Consider the following 21,453-nt stretch of genomic DNA (forward strand, 5'->3'; position numbering starts at 1 on the left):
AGGGCGTCGTGGTCGAATCCAGTACTGACGTAAACGATTCCTGACAGTGTTGGGATGGATACGGCGCAGTCCAGGAATTGTCTGGGACGTCGTTACTGCCGTTTGGAACCTGTGTCGGAGATGTTTAACTCGAATCCATCTGTCCTGTCTTGGCGTCGTTACTCGGGGACGTCCTGAACGTGGGTGGTCGGCAACGTCATTTGTGTTCTGATAACGCCTCACCAATGCCGATATCGTGTTACGATGGCATTGGAAATGTGTTGCCATCTGTTGTTGCCTCATTCCCGCTCGGATCATTCCAATGGCTTCATGACGCTGTGCAGCTGTCAATCTTGGCATGATTTGCTTGTGATATGCTTGTGTCTGCGCCTGAGAAGTTTTGAATTTTTGAATGACCACAGATCATGCTTTTCAAAGTGACAGCGAATTTTGAGTTGCACATGCTGTGTACAGCTGCACAGGATGCACGTGCAGTAACACATTGCACGTCCATAGGCCTCCATCAATGACGTCATATCGCATGGCACGTGCATGAGCGTTTGAATGTCTCCAATAATTGCTGTGTTCAAACCTATATTTCATATATGGACGGTGTGCCCTTATATCTATATTTTCTCCGTGCACAGTTTCTTTATGTGGCTAGTATATAAAAGACTTATAAAACCCGTTTTTCACTAATTGTGTATCTTTTGAAAGTTTAAAACACCTGGTACCAGTCTTTGATTTAGATCGAGTCGCTTTGCTTCGGAAACAACTGTAGAAAGATCAATCTGACCTTGTTTTTTATGAGTGTAATTGTAGTAGTATATCTTTTATCATAATTGGGCATACTTTTCAACAACGGCGGTGAAAATTGAGATACGAAACCTTTTTATTATTTCACGTCGCATTGACAATGTACTAACACGAGAGAGGGATAATATTTTAACAACATGGTTGGCAGAGAACGCATGCTGATGATGAAGCCAATTAAACAGGAAGCCAGTTAAACCGGATTAAGTGGAAGTAGGTGGGAAGATTGAAAAAAAAAAAAACTATTGCTTTATTTGTTTTGCTACATTGCGTTCTGTGTACATTAATAGCTATTAATAATCGTGGCTTTAGTGTACAAGTTGACGATTCTATTATTTCTATGTTAATGTATGCAAGCGATATTGCATTAATTGCACAAGATGAAGACCATCTACAGTCTCTGCTCGTGGTACTCGGGGACTGGTGTAGTAGATGGCACTTGACAGTGAATAGGAAGAAAACGAATGCTGTCCATTTTATACCCCTTCTCAACATAGATCGCTGTTTGAGTTTAAGTATCACGGTTTTACAGTTGATTATACTGAATCTCAAAGATACCCTGGACTACGGTTAATGGAGAACTTAGAAGCATCAAATCTATCTCCAGGGCACGCATTTCGGTAAACCCACACCAACCACTGGATCCATTCCCGTGATTCTCGCAATCTCAAATTACCCGTTCATGATTACCATTTACCAATTTGATTGGTGTAACTGACCAATCAGAATGCGAGTTGCATACTAGCCTCAATGTTGGGTTGGCAATATCAACAACATGGCGGCCACTCTCATTGGTTATGATTGAGTTTGCGAGAAAGTCAACTTGAAAATGACGGAAAAGCAAAACAAAGTCCTCAAAAATATTTTTGAAGTAAAGGATGTCTTCATGTCCATTAAAACTGGCGGTGGCTTTTGCTTCTATGTAATACGTGTGACCTCGTTTACTTATATCATATGGGCCACCGTTGAATTTTAGTTTTGTTTAGATGTTGATCTTTACTACTTGCCATTGAAACTGGGCGTTTTAGCAAACCTCTAACCCATCTTCTAGATGGAATTTGTCCACAATGTTTTAAACAGTTTAATAACAGAATTATTGAAGATGAATTATTATTTTTAATTTCATGTCTTGTTTGTGAAGACTTAAGACACGCACTTCATAAATACTGTATGTTATTAAAACCTACCTTTACAAATATGAGTCATTTAAACAAACCTGTATTTATTTTAAAGCAAGAAAATGTACAAGTCTTTTTAGCAAGCAAATTTTATAAACTGTATAAACGAAAGCAATTATTTATAACAATAGCTCATGAAGATTTTATTTATGCACTATGTATATTACCAAACATCATATTGTTTTGCACAGGATACGAACAGTATCCTTCTGTTTTATGTATATATATGTTTTACCGTCGTAACTTGGAAAGTCCACCTATTTCCTCTTTTAGAAAATAGATATATTCTGCTCCTTTCCAGCATAATTAAAAAGACAATTCAACGATTCGTATTCTTAAAATATGTTTTCTTTATAGAGATTAAATGTTAACCTGGAGATATCTCAGGAAGCTTCTGTTTATTCTCCTTGTGTTGAATACATTGAACAAGACATATCCTTGTTGCAGGTCAACCTGAGAACCACATCGATCTCCTGGGGGATCCTGACAGGTACAATGACAAAAGTAAGTAGTCTGACTCTATGGCATAATATTTAAATTGCTAATCAAATAAATAAGAGGGGGCACGTGCCATTGGTCAAAGTTGTCGATGCCATTACAACTATCGTGGAAATGCGAGAACACACGAGACCCAGCGAGCCACATGGCGCCATTATACTTAACAAAAATGTAAAAGATTAAGACAGAGGTAATAAACTTTAATAGGTTAAACGTAAAATTTCACCTTTGTAGACCAGTGAAGATCCGGGGTAGAATAGGTCTTCAGCAACCCATGCTCGTCGTAAGAGACGACTAACGGGATCGTGTGGTCAGGCTCGCTACACTTGGTTGATGCATGTCATCGATCCCAATTGCGTGGATCGATGCTCATGATGTCAATCAATAGATTGTCTGGTCCAGACTCGATTATCTACAGACCGCCGTCATATGGCTGGAATATTGCTAAGTGCGGCGTTAAACAACAAACCAACCTTTTTACCTTTGTACGTATTTTCGTTGTATTTCGGTCATACTGCTTCAAGTGTTTTGATAAGTAGGAGAGGCCACGGTTGGCACAGTCGTCAAGGGCGCCCAAATTCGCTGTGCAGAGTTGCGTCCCTTGGGCACACCAGAAACCTATGATCGTGGGTTCGAATCCTAATTATGTTTCTAGGTTTGTCAGCCCCACACCCGTGCTTGTGGGTTTCATCAACTGGTAAACGTCTGAAACCTGCATCACATCGGGCTTTTCTCCCACATTATACTGACACGTCGTGATATAACTGGAATACTGTTAAAAGCGGCGTTAAACCCAACTCACTCACTGATAAAGTAGGAACCACGCACTGGTGTCTCAAACGGCGTTTGGAATTTTTCACATTGGTCAGGACAAGGAAAGAGCTGCTTTACTGTAAGAACTTGCGACTGTAAGACTGAAATAATTTTTTTTACGATGAGTTAAACCTCATGAGTGACTCGCGTCCACCAATAGTGCATTCAAAAAACCCGGGGAACATCAAAATTAGCTTTCACACACAGTAGCAATTTGGGATTCGAATACGGGTTTTCATCGTGACGAGCGAACATTTCAACTGCTAGGCTACTTCAAAACACTTTATGAGTCAGCCAGTCGTCTGTGTTGTATTCGATCAAGTGAGTATGATTTTACGCTGCTTTTACAATATTCCAACAATATCACGGCGGGATTCACCTGAAATTGGCTTCAAAAATAGTATCCGTGGTGGCAAACGAACCCGGGCCTTCAGCGTGACGAGCAAACACTTCATCTGCTTGGCTATCCTACCGATACACTTTCATCCACACTTTCATGCTCCACATCTTTATCCTCTACATCTTTATATTCTCAACACTGTATCCTCCACACTTTATCCTCCACATCTTTATTCTCCACACTTCATCCTCCACAACTGTAATTCTCGACACATTATCCTCCATGTCTTTATCCTCCACATCTTTATCCTCCACATCTTTATCCTCCACATCTTTATCCTCCACATCTTTATTCTCAACACTTTATCCTCCACATCTTTATCCTCCACATCTTTATCCTCAACACTTTATCCTCCACATCTTTATCCTCCACATCTTTATCCTCCACATCTTTATCCTCAACACTTTATCCTCCACATCTTTATTCTCAACACTTTATCCTCCACATCTTTATCCTCCACATCTTTATCCTCCACATCTTTATTCTCAACACTTTATCCTCCACATCTTTATCCTCCACATCTTTATTCTCAACACTTTATCCTCCACATCTTTATCCTCCACATCTTTATTCTCAACACTTTATCCTCCACATCTTTATTCTCAACACTTTATCCTCCACATCTTTATCCTCCACATCTTTATTCTCAACACTTTATCCTCCATATCTTTATTCTCAACACTTTATCCTCCACATCTTTATTCTCAACACTTTATCCTCCACATCTTTATTCTCAACACTTTATCCTCCACATCTTTATCCTCCACATCTTTATTCTCAACACTTTATCCTCCACATCTTTATTCTCAACACTTTATCCTCCACATCTTTATTCTCAACACTTTATCCTCCACATCTTTATTCTCAACACTTTATCCTCCATATCTTTATTCTCAACACTTTATCCTCCACATCTTTATTCTCAACACTTTATCCTCCACATCTTTATCCTCCACATCTTTATTCTCAACACTTTATCCTCCATATCTTTATTCTCAACACTTTATCCTCCATATCTTTATCCTCCACATCTTTATCCTCCACATCTTTATCCTCCACATCTTTATCCTCCATATCTTTATCCTCCACATCTTTATCCTCCACATCTTTATCCTCAACACTTTATCCTCCACATCTTTATCCTCCACATCTTTATCCTCCACATCTTTATCCTCCATATCTATATCCTCCACATCTTTATCCTCAACACTTTATCCTCCACATCTTTATCCTCAACACTTTATCCTCCATATCTTTATCCTCCATATCTTTATCCTCCACATCTTTATCCTCAACATCTTTATCCTCAACACTTTATCCTCCACATCTTTATCCTCAACACTTTATCCTCCATATCTTTATCCTCCATATCTTCATCCTCCACATCTTTATCCTCCACATCTTTATCCTCCACATCTTTATCCTCAACACTTTATTCTCCATATCTTTATCCTCCATATCTTTATCCTCCACATCTTTATCCTCAACACTTTATCCTCCATATCTTTATCCTCCACATCTTTATCCTCCACATCTTTATCATCCACATCTTTATTCTCAACACTTTATCCTCCACATCTTTATCCTCCATATCTTTATCCTCCACATCTTTATCTTCCACATCTTTATCATCCACATCTTTATCTTCCACATCTTTATCCTCCATATCTTTATCCTCCACATCTTTATCTTCCACATCTTTATCCTCCATATCTTTATCCTCCACATCTTTATCCTCCATATCTTTATCCTCCACATCTTTATCTTCCACATCTTTATCCTCCATATCTTTATCTTCCACATCTTTATCCTCCATATCTTTATCCTCCACATCTTTATCCTCCATATCTTTATCATCCACATCTTTATCCTCCATATCTTTATCCTCCACATCTTTATCTTCCACATCTTTATCCTCCATATCTTTATCCTCCATATCTTTATCCTCCACATCTTTATCCTCCACATCTTTATCCTCAACACTTTATCCTCCACATCTTTATCCTCAACACTTTATCCTCCACATCTTTATCCTCAACACTTTATCCTCCACATCTTTATTCTAAACACTTTATCCTCCACATCTTTATCCTCCACATCTTTATCCTCCATATCTTTATCCTCCACATCTTTATTCTCCACATATTTATCCTCCATATCTTTATCCTCCATATCTTTATCCTCCATATCTTTATCCTCAACACTTTATCCTCCACATCTTTATTCTCAACACTTTATCCTCCACATCTTTATCCTCCACATCTTTATGCTCAACACTTTATCCTCAACATCTTTATTCTCAACACTTTATCCTCCACATCTTTATCCTCAACACTTTATCCTCCACATCTTTATTCTAAACACTTGATCCTCCACATCTTTATCCTCCACATCTTTATCCTCCATATCTTTATCCTCCACATCTTTATTCTCCACATATTTATCCTCCATATCTTTATCCTCCACATCTTTATCCTCCACATCTTTATCCTCCACATCTTTATCCTCCATATCTTTATCCTCCACATCTTTATCATCCACATCTTTATTCTCAACACTTTATCCTCCACATCTTTATCCTCCATATCTTTATCCTCCATATCTTTATCCTCAACACTTTATCCTCCACATCTTTATTCTAAACACTTTATCCTCCACATCTTTATCCTCCATATCTTTATCCTCCACATCTTTATTCTCAACACTTTATCCTCCACATCTTTATTCTCAACACTTTATCCTCCACATCTTTATTCTCAACACTTTATCCTCCACATCTTTATTCTCAACACTTTATCCTCCATATCTTTATCCTCCATATCTTTATCCTCCATATCTATATCCTCAACACTTTATCCTCCACATCTTTATTCTCAACACTTTATCCTCCACATCTTTATTCTCAACACTTTATCCTCCACATCTTTATTCTCAACACTTTATCCTCCACATCTTTATCCTCCACATCTTTATTCTCAACACTTTATCCTCCACATCTTTATTCTCAACACTTTATCCTCCACATCTTTATTCTCAACACTTTATCCTCCACATCTTTATTCTCAACACTTTATCCTCCATATCTTTATTCTCAACACTTTATCCTCCACATCTTTATTCTCAACACTTTATCCTCCACATCTTTATCCTCCACATCTTTATTCTCAACACTTTATCCTCCATATCTTTATTCTCAACACTTATATCCTCCACATCTTTATCCTCCACATCTTTATCCTCAACACTTTATCCTCCACATCTTTATCCTCCATATCTTTATCCTCCACATCTTTATCCTCCACATCTTTATCCTCCACATCTTTATCCTCCACATCTTTATCCTCCATATCTTTATCCTCCACATCTTTATCCTCCATATCTTTATCCTCAACACTTTATCCTCCATATCTTTATCCTCCACATCTTTATCCTCCACATCTTTATCCTCAACACTTTATCCTCCACATCTTTATCCTCCACATCTTTATCCTCCACATCTTTATCCTCCACATCTTTATCCTCCATATCTATATCCTCCACATCTTTATCCTCAACACTTTATCCTCCACATCTTTATCCTCAACACTTTATCCTCCATATCTTTATCCTCCATATCTTTATCCTCCACATCTTTATCCTCCACATCTTTATCCTCAACACTTTATCCTCCACATCTTTATCCTCAACACTTTATCCTCCATATCTTTATCCTCCATATCTTTATCCTCCACATCTTTATCCTCCACATCTTTATCCTCCACATCTTTATCCTCAACACTTTATTCTCCATATCTTTATCCTCCATATCTTTATCCTCCACATCTTTATCCTCAACACTTTATCCTCCATATCTTTATCCTCCACATCTTTATCCTCCACATCTTTATCATCCACATCTTTATTCTCAACACTTTATCCTCCACATCTTTATCCTCCATATCTTTATCCTCCACATCTTTATCCTCCATATCTTTATCCTCCATATCTTTATCCTCCACATCTTTATCCTCCACATCTTTATCCTCAACACTTTATCCTCCACATCTTTATCCTCAACACTTTATCCTCCACATCTTTATCCTCAACACTTTATCCTCCACATCTTTATTCTAAACACTTTATCCTCCACATCTTTATCCTCCACATCTTTATCCTCCATATCTTTATCCTCCACATCTTTATTCTCCACATATTTATCCTCCATATCTTTATCCTCCATATCTTTATCCTCCATATCTTTATCCTCCACATCTTTATCCTCCACATCTTTATTCTCAACACTTTATCCTCCACATCTTTATCCTCCACATCTTTATGCTCAACACTTTATCCTCCACATCTTTATCCTCAACACTTTATCCTCCACATCTTTATCCTCAACACTTTATCCTCCACATCTTTATTCTAAACACTTTATCCTCCACATCTTTATCCTCCACATCTTTATCCTCCATATCTTTATCCTCCACATCTTTATTCTCCACATATTTATCCTCCATATCTTTATCCTCCATATCTTTATCCTCCACATCTTTATCCTCCACATCTTTATTCTCAACACTTTATCCTCCACATCTTTATCCTCCACATCTTTATGCTCAACACTTTATCCTCAACATCTTTATTCTCAACACTTTATCCTCCACATCTTTATCCTCAACACTTTATCCTCCACATCTTTATTCTAAACACTTGATCCTCCACATCTTTATCCTCCACATCTTTATCCTCCATATCTTTATCCTCCACATCTTTATTCTCCACATATTTATCCTCCATATCTTTATCCTCCACATCTTTATCCTCCACATCTTTATCCTCCACATCTTTATCCTCCATATCTTTATCCTCCACATCTTTATCATCCACATCTTTATTCTCAACACTTTATCCTCCACATCTTTATCCTCCATATCTTTATACTCCATATCTTTATCCTCAACACTTTATCCTCCACATCTTTATTCTAAACACTTTATCCTCCACATCTTTATCCTCCATATCTTTATCCTCCACATCTTTATCCTCCACATCTTTATCCTCCATATCTTTATCCTCCACATCTTTATCATCCACATCTTTATTCTCAACACTTTATCCTCCACATCTTTATCCTCCATATCTTTATACTCCATATCTTTATCCTCAACACTTTATCCTCCACATCTTTATTCTAAACACTTTATCCTCCACATCTTTATCCTCCATATCTTTATCCTCCACATCTTTATTCTCCACATCTTTATCCTCCATATCTTTATCCTCCATATCTTTATCCTCCACATCTTTATCCTCAACACTTTATCCTCCACATCTTTGTCCTCCACATCTTTATCCTCCACATCTTTATTCTCAACACTTTATCCTCCACATCTTTATTCTCAACACTTTATCCTCCACATCTTTATCCTCCACATCTTTATGCTCAACACTTTATCCTCCACATCTTTATTCTCAACACTTTATCCTCCATATCTTTATTCTCAACACTTTATCCTCCACATCTTTATCCTCCACATCTTTATTCTCAACACTTTATCCTCCACATCTTTATTCTCAACACTTTATCCTCCACATCTTTATCCTCCACATCTTTATCCTCCATATCTTTATCCTCCACATCTTTATCCTCCACATCTTTATCCTCCATATCTTTATCCTCCACATCTTTATCCTCAACACTTTATCCTCCACATCTTTATTCTCCACATCTTTATCCTCAACACTTTATCCTCCACATCTTTATTCTCAACACTTTATTCTCAACACTTTATCCTCCACATCTTTATTCTCAACACTTTATCCTCCACATCTTTATCCTCCACATCTTTATGCTCAACACTTTATGCTCAACACTTTATTCTCAACACTTTATCCTCCACATCTTTATTCTCAACACTTTATCCTCCACATCTTTATCCTCCACATCTTTATCCTCCACATCTTTATCCTCTACACTTTATCCTCCACATCTTTATTCTCCACATCTTTATCCTCAACACTTTATCCTCCACATCTTTATTCTCAACACTTTATCCTCCACATCTTTATCCTCCACATCTTTATTCTCCACATCTTTATTCTCAACACTTTATCCTCCACATCTTTATCCTCCACATCTTTATTCTCAACACTTTATCCTCCACATCTTTATTCTCAACACTTTATCCTCCACATCTTTATTCTCAACACTTTATTCTCCACATCTTTATGCTCAACACCTTATTCTCAACACTTTATCCTCCACATCTTTATTCTCAACACTTTATTCTCCACATCTTTATTCTCAACACTTTATTCTCAACACTTTATCCTCAACATTTGTATCCTCCAAACTTTATCCTCTACATCCGTATTTCTCAACACTTTATCCTCCACATCTTTATTCTCAACACTTTATCTTCCACATCTTTATGCTCAACACCTTATCCTTCACATCTTTAGCCTCCACATCTTTATTCTCAACACTTTATCCTCAACATTTGTATCCTCCAAACTTTATCCTCTACATCCGTATTTCTCAACGCTTTATCCTCCACATCTATATCCCCCGCATCTTTATTCTCCACACTTTATCCTCAACATCTTTATTCTCACCTGAAATTGGCTTCAAAAATAGTATCCGTGGTGGCAAACAAACCCGGGCCTTCAGCGTGACGAGCGAACACTTCATCTGCTTAGCTACCCTACCGATACGCGATCTTTTGTGAAATGAAACGATTTATTAAATGTTGCAGGACAAAACTATGGCGTTTGCTGCAACGGAAGACGGAGGGCAGGAAAGAGGTAAGTGTGGCTCGTTCAACGATTTGTTATGTGATACTAGCTTGACTGTACGTTGTGTGTGGGCTTTTCGACGTTGGTTGTGCTCATGGTTACGTTTTGTTTTCGCGACCACCCACCTCTGTCCTCACTTATTTTCAGTGATCCATTCATATAATTTCATCACTATTTTGCGCATTACGCCTAACAGAATATGTTCGAGATATATATAAAATATAATCGAGACTGATTATTCTCTGGCCTTGACGTTTCATATTCCAACATATTAATAAACGTCTACGACTTTGGATTGCTTCATCATTAAGGTGACGCAGAGTCATACAACTGAATTATGGTTCAAAATGGCAACTCAAATGACTCAGACGTCACTCTAGTTCTCCATAGGATACCATTGTGATACAGCAATTAGCACGTGATACTTCAGTACTCCACGCCTTGCGGCATATTTCCCATACAATCTCCCGATTAAGATTACTCCAGATGATGTAAAAGAAGGCGTACTGTGGACATCACTCGCCTTGTCCTTGGCAAAACTTCAAACATGCTCGACGGTGGTGCATTATTTTGTTCAGCTGGCGGAATAGCGTTCTCGACAACTCGTATTTGCATATTGAATTATGTAGTATTTGTATTTGACTTTAATAACACACTCTTCATATACTTTCAGGAGTTTTAATGCTGATTCCAGATTACTGAAACTTTTACAAAGTAAGTATTATGATGGTATAAGCCCACTAGTGCCATGTCCAACACATACGTTTTTATTCAATTTACATGTAACGTCAAATGTGTTCGATCATACCCGGTGTTCCGATATTTTGAGAAATAATGATAGTTGGAAAAATAGGGAGGCTGTCCTGAATAACTCGGTGGAATACTAACCATCAAGAAATGTACAGGGGTTAAGACATTAAGGTTTATGGGTACAAATGGGTGAACTATGTCGGAACCATGCTCGTGGGCTTCACAAAAGTGATGCTTCTTCCTACACTAAGCCGACACGCCTAGATGTAACAGAAATAATGAGAAAAGAGGCATGAAACTCGACTCACTCCATATGAATAAGTGTTTGTTTGTTTGTTTTATAACGCCGTGCTCAGCAATATTCCAGCTATATGACGGCGGTCTGTAAATAATCGAATCTGGAGCAGACAATCCAGTGATTTACATCATGAGCATCGATCCACGCAACTAGGATCGATGGAGCGAGCCTGACCACCCGATCCCGTTTGTCGCCTCTTACGACAAGCATAGTCCCTTTTACGGCAAGCATGGGTTGCTGAAGACCTATTCTACCCCGGAGCTTCACAGGTCTATGAATAAGTGACTACCTGATATAAGGTTTGGTATCATTTTTTTTTCATTTGAAATAAAACGCAACTTTCTTTTTTTCACCAGTCGCTCTTCAGCAGCCGCGTGTCCGACCAGAAGAAGAGACTTTGCTGGAAAGGGCAGTTAATTTAGGAGGTAAGCTACGTTCGTTCATACCCAGCAATATTCCTTACAATGACACCGCCTGTAAACAATCGAGTCTGAACCAGACAATCCATGGATTGATATTACCCGCATAGCAACTTCAACAAACATAATTTGCAACTTGTTTGAGTGGCGGGTGCTACTTGGAAGGCAGGGCATGCTACCTGACCCTTTTCGCGAACACCTGATGTCATCACTGATTTTCAGTGATCCCTTCATATAATTTTCACCGCTAGTTTGCCTTTGACCCAACAGAATCTGTTCCGTCGAACTATGACGACTGACTATTCTCTGACGTTTGATATTTACTCACATACTTTTCTCTTCCACAGATCGTCACTGCTGCAAAACACCAAACCAGTAAGTAAATTTACTCTACTCTACCAACAACAAACAGATTCAATCCTCACGTCATTAAGTGAAAACCTCGAGACTGTATAACACATTACTTTACACTCCACACATGATGATCGACAGATGGAATATCTGTAACATTGATTCATAAACTGTAATCGCCATTTCTCTTTCTTGCAGGCTCCCTCCCGGGCACCGAGTGGGGCGCGAATTTGAATCCGACCCTTCACTGTTGCAAAAAGGTGACCTGTTTTCCTCTTCAAGAATTATTATCCACATATTTGTACCTCATACTTTAATTATCCATACTTTAAACCACACGCCTATTTTCTCCACACATTATTCCTCCACATCATAATCCTCCACATCTTTATATTCTCAACACTGTATCCTCCAAACTTTATCCTCCACATCTTTATTCTCAACACTTAATCTCCACATCTTTATCCTCTACATCTGTATTTCTCAACACTTAATCCTCCACATCTTTATCCTCCAAAGCAATATTCACCATTCTTTGTTATCAGCATCTATATTTTCTCTACGCTTTTAGCATCTATACCTTTTTCTCGGTGCCTTCACTCGACACAATTTATCCTACACATCTTTATTCTCCACACTTTATTCGTCACATTTTGATCTCCTCTCCTTGTTCTCAAAACATAACAGATCTACGCAGATTCTACACCCCTTTAATCTGTACACATTATCTATCGACCTGTATTATCAACTTTACTCTCCACACTTTATTCTACACGCCTTTACTCTACAAACTTCATGCTACACGCCTTTACTCTGCACATGTTATACTACACGCCTTTACTCTCCATACTGTATTCCACACGACTTTACTCTTCACTCTTTATTCTACACGCCTTTACTCTGCACACGTTATGCTACACGCCTTTACTCTCCACATTGTATTCTACACACCTCTACAATGCACACATTATTCCTCACCCTGTATTGTCCACGCCTTTACGCTACACACGTTATTCTACACGCCTTTACTCTTCACACTTTATTCTACACACCTTTACTCTGTACACATTATTCCTCACCCTGTTTTGTCCACGCCTTTACTCTCCACACTTTATTCTACACGACTTTAATCTTCACACTTTATTCTACAGCTTTACACTGTACGCATTATTCCTCACCCTGTATTGTCCACGACTTTACGCTCCACACGTTATTCTACACGCCTTTACTCTTCACACTTTATTCTACACACCTTTACTCTGTACACATTATTCCTCACCCTGTATTGTCCACGCCTTTACGCTCCACACGTTATTCTACACGCCTTTACTCTTCACACTTTATTCAACAGCTTTACACTGTACGCATTATTCCTCACCCTGTACTGTCCACGCCTTTACTCTCCACACTTTATTCTACACGACTTTACTCTCCACAGTGTATTGTCCATGACTTTACTCTCCACCCTGTATTGTCCACGATTTTACCCTACCCACTTTATTCTACAGGCCTTTACTCTTCACACTTTATTTTACACCTTTACACTGTACACATTATTCCTCACCCTGTATTGTCCACGATTTTACTATCCACCCTGTATTGTCCACGACTTTACTCTCCATCCTTTATTGTCCACGACGTAATTCTCCACAGTGTATTGTCCGCGACTTTACTCTTCACACTGTATTGTCGATGACTTTACTCTCCACACTGCATTGTCCACGACTTTACTCTCCACACTGTATTGTCCGCGACTTAACTCTCCACCCTGTATTGTCCATGACTTTACTCTCCACACTGTATTGTCCGCGACTTTAGTCTCCACCCTGTTTTGTCTACGACTTTACTCTCCATCCTGTATTGTCCACGACTTTATTCTCCACCCTGTGTTGTCGACGATTTTACTATCCACACTTTATTCTACACCTTTACACTGTACGCATTATTCTTATCCCTGTATTGTCCACGACTTTACTCTCCACCCTGTATTGTCCATGACTTTACTCTATACCCTGTATTGTCCACGACTTTACTCTCCACACTTTATTCTACACCTTTACACTGTCCGCATTATTCCTCACCCTGTATTGTCCACAACTTTACTTTCCACCCTGTATTGTCCATGACTTTACTCTCTACCCTGTATTGTCCACGATTTACTATCCACACTTTATTCTACACCTTTACACTGTACGCATTATTCCTCACACTGTATTGTCCACGACTTTACTCTCCACACTTTATTCTACACGACTTTACTCTCCACAGTGTATTGTCCATGACTTTACTCTCCACCCTGACGTGTATTGTCCACGATTTTACCCTACCCACTTTATTCTACAGGCCCTTACACTTGACACTTTATTCTACACCTTTACACTGTACACATTTGTCCTCACCCTGTATTGTCCACGATTTTACTATCCACCCTGTATTGTCCACGACTTTACTCTCCATCCTGTATTGTCCACGACTTTATTCTCCACAGTGTATTGTCCGCGACTTTACTCTCCACACTGTATTGTCGATGACTTTACTCTCCACACTGCATTGTCCACGACTTTACTCTCCACACTGCATTGTCCACGACTTTACTCTCCACACTGTATTGTCCACGATTTTACTATCCACCCTGTATTGTCCACGACTTTACTCTCCATCCTTTATTGTCCACGACGTAATTCTCCACAGTGTATTGTCCGCGACTTTACTCTTCACACTGTATTGTCCGCGACTTAACTCTCCACCCTGTATTGTCCATGACTTTACTCTCCACACTGTATTGTCCGCGACTTTAGTCTCCACCCTGTTTTGTCTACGACTTTACTCTCCATCCTGTATTGTCCACGACTTTATTCTCCACCCTGTGTTGTCGACGATTTTACTATCCACACTTTATTCTACACCTTTACACTGTACGCATTATTCTTAACCCTGTATTGTCCACGACTTTACTCTCCACCCTGTATTGTCCATGACTTTACTCTATACCCTGTATTGTCCACGACTTTACTCTCCACACTTTATTCTACACCTTTACACTGTCCGCATTATTTCTCACCCTGTATTGTCCACAACTTTACTTTCCACCCTGTATTGTCCATGACTTTACTCTCTACCCTGTATTGTCCACGATTTACTATCCACACTTTATTCTACACCTTTACACTGTACGCATTATTCCTCACACTGTATTGTCCACGACTTTACTCTCCACACTTTATTCTACACGACTTTACTCTCCACAGTGTATTGTCCATGACTTTACTCTCCACCCTGACGTGTATTGTCCACGATTTTACCCTACCCACTTTATTCTACAGGCCCTTACACTTGACACTTTATTCTACACCTTTACACTGTACACATTATTCCTCACCCTGTATTGTCCACGATTTTACTATCCACCCTGTATTGTCCACGACTTTACTCTCCATCCTGTATTGTCCACGACTTTATTCTCCACAGTGTATTGTCCGCGACTTTACTCTCCACCCTGTATTGTCGATGACTTTACTCTCCACACTGCATTGTCCACGACTTTACTCTCCACACTGTATTGTCCGCGACTTTACTCTCCACACTGCATTGTCCACGACTTAACCCTCCACCCTGTATTGTCCACGACTTTACTCTCCACACGGTATTGTCCGCGACTTTACTCTCCACCCTGTTTTGTCTACGACTTTACTCTCCATCCTGTATTGTCTACGACTTTATTCTCCACCCTGTATTGTCCACGATTTTACTATCCACACTTTATTCTACACCTTTACACTGTACGCATTATTCCTCACCCTGTATTGTCCACGACTTTACTCTCCACCCTGTATTGTCCACGACTTTATTCTCCACCCTGTATTGTCCACGACTTTACTCTCTACCCTGTATTGTCCACGACTTTACTCTCCACACTTTATTCTACACCTCTACACTGTACGCATTATTCCTCACCCTGTATTGTCCACGACTTTACTCTCCACCCTGTATTGTCCACGACTTTACTCTCTACCCTGTATCGTCCCCGACTTTACTCTCCACCCTGTATTGTCCACGATTTTACTTCTCCACACTTTATTCTACACCTTTACACTGTACGCATTATTCCTCACCCTGTATTGTCCACGACTTTACTCTCCACACTTTATTACCAACATTGTAGTCTACCAGTCTTTTCTCACACATTTATTGATTCCTAGCGGCTTGATGATCCACACGTCAACCATCACATGCATGATGAATACGTTTATGCTCCCTTGGGGAACGTTCATTTCGTAGATTTCTCATGGTCTTATCTTAAACACTTTCCACATCACATATATGTGGGCAGTTTTCATGTGGTCAGTATAATTATGACGTGGCTAGATTCACCACTGCTATGATAGCTGTACCTTTCCCTTCCAGAAATTATGTGGAAAGCTCTCCTCGAAAATTCGAATTCTGAATCTGATGACGTCATGAAGAGGGGTCCAGGTACGGCAGTCACTATGATTCGCAATTTTTATGCATTGATTTAATGTGTTAATTTGAGACGTCAAAATGATACGTTAATACGTTAATATTACGTTGATACATATCACTTATGATGTTAATACGATACGTCGCTATACGTCACTACGACATGTCAATACTGATACTTCTTATATACGTTGGATTGCTGACGTAGTTTATGCATGACATCGTATCCCAAATGCTCATGCTGTCAATCACCGGGTTGTCTGGTCCAGACCTGATTATTTACAGGCCGCCTTGATATAACTGGAATATTGCTGAGTTATTAAACAACAAACATATTTATTATATACAGTTAAACTTCTTAAGCTCAAATGATATGAAGTATCCGTAATTCGAGACAAATTGTGTGCCGAAACAAACAATTCCAAAAAGGAATTGTTTCGAAACATAAACCGGATCGTCTTAAACTATATGATATCGAGTTAGTGCAGTTCGAGATAACGCGTTTCCCTTGTACATGGACCAATCACGCATGCACACCGACTCCCCATTGCGAATACCTGCTGTTGCCTTGTTATGAGGAATCATACATCCACCTACAATGCAGCACTTCGTTCATCTTCCCAAGGCAAGAAAGTTAACTGACTAAAAAAGTCCAGTTTCCACCCTTGCCGAACTAGGCTGGTCTTATGGGGTTACATTTTGGCTGGACTAACGAGTCTATGCATAGTCCAATCAAAATCGTGCATCGAAATCGAAATCCGGTTCGTAAACTGTCCTGCGATTTCGGTCGATTGCAGGATTTGTAAAGCATGTGCACCGCCAACTCGTTGTCAACAGATATTTTCCAAATCTTTTCATGTTTTTAATCAAGGTGCTCACGCATTGCGCGATGTAAGACCCGTTTAATCACAACATAGACCTTGATTATCGATCAGATCGTTTTGACTGGGCGCCACTGTTTTGTTTCAAGCAAATGCAAGTGATACGAGAGGTGGAATCTGATTGGTCTAAGGGAGAGGCTCAGAAGGGACATAACTCGTAATAGCCACTGGTGGCGCTACGATAGAGCCCAGGAATATCAGCCTAGTTCGGCAAGGGTGGAAAATGGACTTTTAAAGTCAGTTAACTCTCTTGCCTCGGGAAGATGCACTTCGTTATGTCCGGGATTCAGTGTTCACTACACTTATCGAGTAATCGTATTAGCCGATATGTCGTAACATCCGGAGTTGTAATTTTGGCTGTATGAACTTTATAGAGAGGACTGCTTCCGTGTCAAAGATCATAAATCGGAACTGGTTCAATGCTGCTTATTTCTGTTCCAGGTCCAGTTGGAGTCAGTTTTGGCGGATGAATATATAACGCATTAATTTGTCAACCACGGGAATTTAAACTTTGACCTTAGAGAAGCCCTTCTAGCCTGTAGCTCGCTGTACAAAAGCCACGATCTTTGCAAGCCAATTGAGGATGTTCTGATGAGAGATCTTGGAAGTGGTTAGGGATGTTATATGTGATTAAAAGTTACGATTATCAACATTGGGACTTGTTTTTAATTGTGTTGTGTGATACCTCCACGCAGCTGTGACAAATGGAGCTGATCCCGGTACAAGCTGGACATGAGGCCTTGTTCTGACCACCTGGCCAGGAACGAAAAAGAAGAAAACACTCTTCAAGTAGTGTTGTAAGTGAATCAAATACTTTCGGTCTCACACATGAAAATCGCTGTCCAGTTCTGTCAGCAATAATAATATACTATTAAGAGATTCATTACTTTCCTATGACACAGAGCTCACGCGGACGTTCATTCACATTATCTTAAAGAGTACGGGCACGTCTTAGCCGTGTTGTCAGAATTCTGATCGAGCGTTCGAATCTAAAATTATCACTGGTTATGACCCTTTTTATTTTATTTTTTTTCCCACCAATAGAATTAACACGATTTCCACAACCCCTTACATACCCACGTAGTTAAGGGTTTCTAGGATGGTAAGAATTTCTTTCAATAGTGAATGAGGCAATAGTGGGGTGTATAGGGTAGTGGTTGTCCATCAGAAAAGAAGGGTGTTGATGAGGAACTAGGATAGCAGTATCTGATCTAAGTTAAGAATTTACCATTTTTGGTTTATCTTAACACTGTCTCAGGTATATATATATATTTATGATGTAGTAATTCTTTATCAGATATAATATTTGGCTAAAGTAAGGAATGCTATTTCCATGGCGGCTAAGGTTAATATATGTTTTCAAAATAATACAAAGGTGGTTTTCGGAAATGCTACGGTTGGGGTCTCCAATTATGAATAACACATTATCGAGATGCAGGGTCTTACTAGTTCTTTCTTCATCCCATTGAATGATTTTTTAAAAGGTTTCTAGAATCATTGAAATAAAAGAAAATACGTTCTATAATCTCAGATTCTTGATTGCATGATTCATCTTCACTTTTTTCAATATTTTGCAAAACCGACTTTTTTATATACTTCAGTGGAAAGACTGAATTTTCTGAAGTTGACAAAAGCGAAATTTTCATTGCAGAGAACATAATACGTGACATTTCATTGCTGTGAACAGAACACTTTGACGGAACTATTGTCATACAAGAGTTACCTCCCCTCAAATTGTCTCCCTTTATCGTAAGTGTCTAACCCTACACAAATTGTGGACGTCCTTTTTACGTTAGTTCCACATTGACAAGGCAACATAATGACAGATGGTCATTCATGTAGTTAATATCGCTTCATTGCGATTGTTATTTTCTTGAAATGCTTCGTTGTAAACTGTTAATTTCTCATTTAAACCGTCAATCGAACTGTTCGTTTCGCAAATCACCATTGTTGTTACTTGACCAGCGTGTATTCTTTCGTTTACAACAGCGGTCTCGTTTTGTGAAAGTTGATTTTGTATATAATCACATCTATATACATGATACAGAATTTTCGACCCTAAAGCGTTTTTGTTACACGAAACCACTTGTTTAGTTTCAAATACTAGGGGTGGTCACTCATCCCTGTGTGTAAGATAGGGAGAATTTACGTTTCAAGGTTTTACATTTGAAAAAAAATAATTAATTTTCCGGTAGCCAACTACACAACATGTATATAATAAATAGGATATTTTATGTATCGAGTGAAATGTCATGTTTCTCCCATCTAGTGACGGGGAAAGAGAAACATGATATTTCACTCGACACATGAAATATCCTCTATATTTGTAATAATTCTCAATCTCGTTAAAATCAGATCTTAGTTCTCGCTGCCGTTTAGCGGTATAATGGATCCATGGATAGGTTTGTACAGATAGGCTTCAGATAATGTCACAGTTAGCTTCAACTCCCGCGACACAGTATATCGAGTGAGTTGGCTAGTACTTTACTTAACATTTTAGGTATAAATTTACAATCGTTAGCTAACTGCATATCTAAGAAGATTTTGACAATGTTTATCTTGTCTTTGAATGGCATATAGAGTGAGTGAGTGAGTTGGGTTTAACGCCGCTTTTAACATTATTCCAGTTATATCGCGGCGTGTCAGCTTAATGTGGGAGGAAAGCCCGAAGTGATGGAGGTCTCACACGTTTACCACTTTGGTGAAACCCACGAGCACGGGTATGGTGCTGACAAACCTAGAAACATAATCGGGGCGAACCGGGATTCGAACCCACAATCATAGGTTTCTGGCGTGCCCAAGGGACGCAACTCTGCACAGCGAATCGCTGCGCCTAAGACGACTGGGCCACCCGTGCCCCCGAATGGCATATAGAAGTGATACACAAAAGGAAGAGAATTTATGGATGGAAACATCTTTATTATGAGGAACACAACGTTTCGGAGTTTACACTTACTCCTTCATCAAGTGAATGAATGCTATGATGCAGAGAACATATGTATGTACCCGTAAGAACAACAAACGTAATACGATAGGTGGAAACAAGGGACGCCAACAGTTAATTGGCACTGATGGGTGATTAGCAATGGACAAATGGATGCTAACACTTAACAGTTAATTAGCGCTGATAGATACATATATATGCTCTCTAGTTTGTCATAGACTTGATGTCGACCATATCAGTATAACAAAGTTTTTCGTAACATAAACACACTTCCAATGGGATAAAGATAAACCTTATATCCTACCCCATCCTTTGCATGAATGAGACTCGATGGTTCTTGCAACAAAAATACACTTTAGTTTGTGGTTAACTACACAGATCAGTCTACTGACGGGCGGTCGAGTAGCCTAGTCGAGTAGTCTGCAGCTCGTCACGCTGGAGACCCGGGTTCGATTCCCCACATGGGTACAACGTGTGAAGCCCATTTCTCGTGTCCCCGCCGTGATATTGCTGGAATATTGCTAAACTCACACACTCTGCTGACACAACATTCAGTATGAAGCACTGATAACGTCATCTATGACGCAGCGGTTCGCTGTGTAGAGTGAGTGAGTTGTACTTTACGTCACTTTTAGCAATATTCCAGCAATATTCCAGCAATATCACGGCGGTGAACACCAGAAATGGGCTTCACACATTGTACCCACGTGGGGAATCGAACCCGGGCCTTCGACGTGACGAGCAAACGCTTTAACCACTAGACTACCCCACCGCCCCTCGCCGAGTAGAATTGATGTAGGAGTATTACAGTTACATCACGGCTTGTCAGCTGCTTGTAGGAGTATGTCAGTTACAGTCTCAGACGTTTAACCATGATCACAGGTTTCACGTACA

General features: G+C 39.4%; 1 protein-coding gene across 1 annotated transcript in view; it reads left to right on the forward strand.

Moving 5' to 3' along the window:
• The window catches only part of LOC124135040, a 45,067-nt gene extending 26,802 nt beyond the window's left edge, over window positions 1–18,265 (forward strand). Inside the window, exons 3-10 of the mRNA XM_046500190.2 lie at window positions 2,418–2,474; window positions 10,419–10,467; window positions 11,132–11,172; window positions 11,863–11,931; window positions 12,273–12,300; window positions 12,475–12,536; window positions 16,681–16,749; window positions 18,057–18,265. Coding sequence (XP_046356146.1) covers window positions 2,418–2,474; window positions 10,419–10,467; window positions 11,132–11,172; window positions 11,863–11,931; window positions 12,273–12,300; window positions 12,475–12,536; window positions 16,681–16,749; window positions 18,057–18,085 — 404 coding nt within the window. The 3' untranslated portion in view covers window positions 18,086–18,265. The remainder of the gene's footprint in view (window positions 1–2,417; window positions 2,475–10,418; window positions 10,468–11,131; window positions 11,173–11,862; window positions 11,932–12,272; window positions 12,301–12,474; window positions 12,537–16,680; window positions 16,750–18,056) is intronic.
• Window positions 18,266–21,453: the final 3,188 nt, after the last annotated feature.

The sequence above is a fragment of the Haliotis rufescens genome, unplaced genomic scaffold, assembly GCF_023055435.1.
Source record: "Haliotis rufescens isolate VD_foot unplaced genomic scaffold, xgHalRufe1.0.p SCAF_10, whole genome shotgun sequence".
Lineage (NCBI taxonomy): Eukaryota > Metazoa > Mollusca > Gastropoda > Lepetellida > Haliotidae > Haliotis > Haliotis rufescens.